The sequence below is a fragment of the Haplochromis burtoni genome, unplaced genomic scaffold (genome assembly GCF_018398535.1).
Source record: "Haplochromis burtoni strain Fernald_Lab_line unplaced genomic scaffold, NCSU_Asbu1 Contig_6649, whole genome shotgun sequence".
Classification (NCBI taxonomy): domain Eukaryota; kingdom Metazoa; phylum Chordata; class Actinopteri; order Cichliformes; family Cichlidae; genus Haplochromis; species Haplochromis burtoni.
Window position 1 is genome coordinate 1 of NW_024589008.1, and position 1,195 is coordinate 1,195.

Consider the following 1,195-nt stretch of genomic DNA (forward strand, 5'->3'; position numbering starts at 1 on the left):
CACACACACACACACACACACACACACACACACACACACACACACACACACAGGTGAGGTTACCTGAAGTGTCACACGCATGAACAGAAGCTTCAAATCTGCTGAACTATAATCCAATAATTCCATCATCCAGGATTTTCACATATTCTCTGGATTATTTTATAATCTGGGGATTATGAACCTTGTTTCTCGTACTGCGCCTCCAGAGGAAGAAGGACGCCGTCGTCTTCGTCTCTGTAGCCGTAATACTCTGCATCCACATCCTTCATCAGCTCCCCCCTTGTCTTCCTCGGCGCTGGGGCAGCTGGGAGATTACATACTTGGTGAGGACCGATGGTGTGACAGTGTGACATCAAACAGGAAGTGATGCAAATACGTACGCTCCTTCTCAAACAGCTCCCGGACTCCCGGCAGGTCTCTGGCAGCTCCAAAGTATTTATAGCCGCGGTTTCCAGGCACCTCCTTTCCTTCGTGGTCCAACATCCTTGGCCCGATGCGCTGCGACACAAACACGCGGTCAGCTGCTTCGATTGCGCCGATTGATAAATAAATTGGAATTATCAATAACTTGCCATGATTACTGATAATAAATCAAGATTATCAATATCAAGTCAGGATTTGATGAAAGTCTCGCAGCACGATGTTACACAGATTACAACATTCAGGGTCACGTGACTCATCACAGCAGGCTTTAAATCAGTGGTTACTATGGTAACAGTTCTATTAATCTGACCCTTTGATGGCTCAGATTAAACGTGAACTCCTGTGTATGTCTCTTACTGCATAGTCGGGTCCTCCGAGCTCTTTGATGCGGACCTCCCAGTGACCTTTCTCTCTCAGCAGCTTGTTGATCTCATCGTTCAGATCCCGAATCCTGAACTCACCCAGACCAGCTGCACAGGTGAGACACAGGTGAGGCACAGGTGAGACACAGGTGAGGCACAGGTGAGACACAGGTGAGGCACAGGTGAGACACAGGTGAGACACAGGTGAGGCACAGCTGAGACACAGGTGAGGCACAGCTGAGACACAGGTGAGGCACAGCTGAGACACAGGTGAGGCACAGGTGAGACACAGGTGAGACACAGGTAAATGGTCTGTATTTGTATAGCGCTTTACTAGTCCCTAAGGACCCCAAAGCACTTTACACACAAGCTACATGTAGCCACAGCCACCCTGGGGCGCACTGACAGAG

The 1,195-nt window shown here is 49.2% G+C and overlaps 1 protein-coding gene across 1 annotated transcript; it reads right to left on the minus strand.

Moving 5' to 3' along the window:
* Positions 1–181: 181 nt before the first annotated feature.
* Positions 182–893, minus strand: LOC102298134 (pre-mRNA-splicing factor ISY1 homolog; the record flags this gene model as incomplete). The annotated part of the gene is given in 3 exon segments (XM_005953648.3): positions 182–304; positions 381–498; positions 781–893. Coding segments are annotated over 3 exon segments (354 nt in total), but the record flags the coding sequence as incomplete, so codon positions are not given.
* Between the last annotated feature and the right edge of the window lie 302 nt (positions 894–1,195).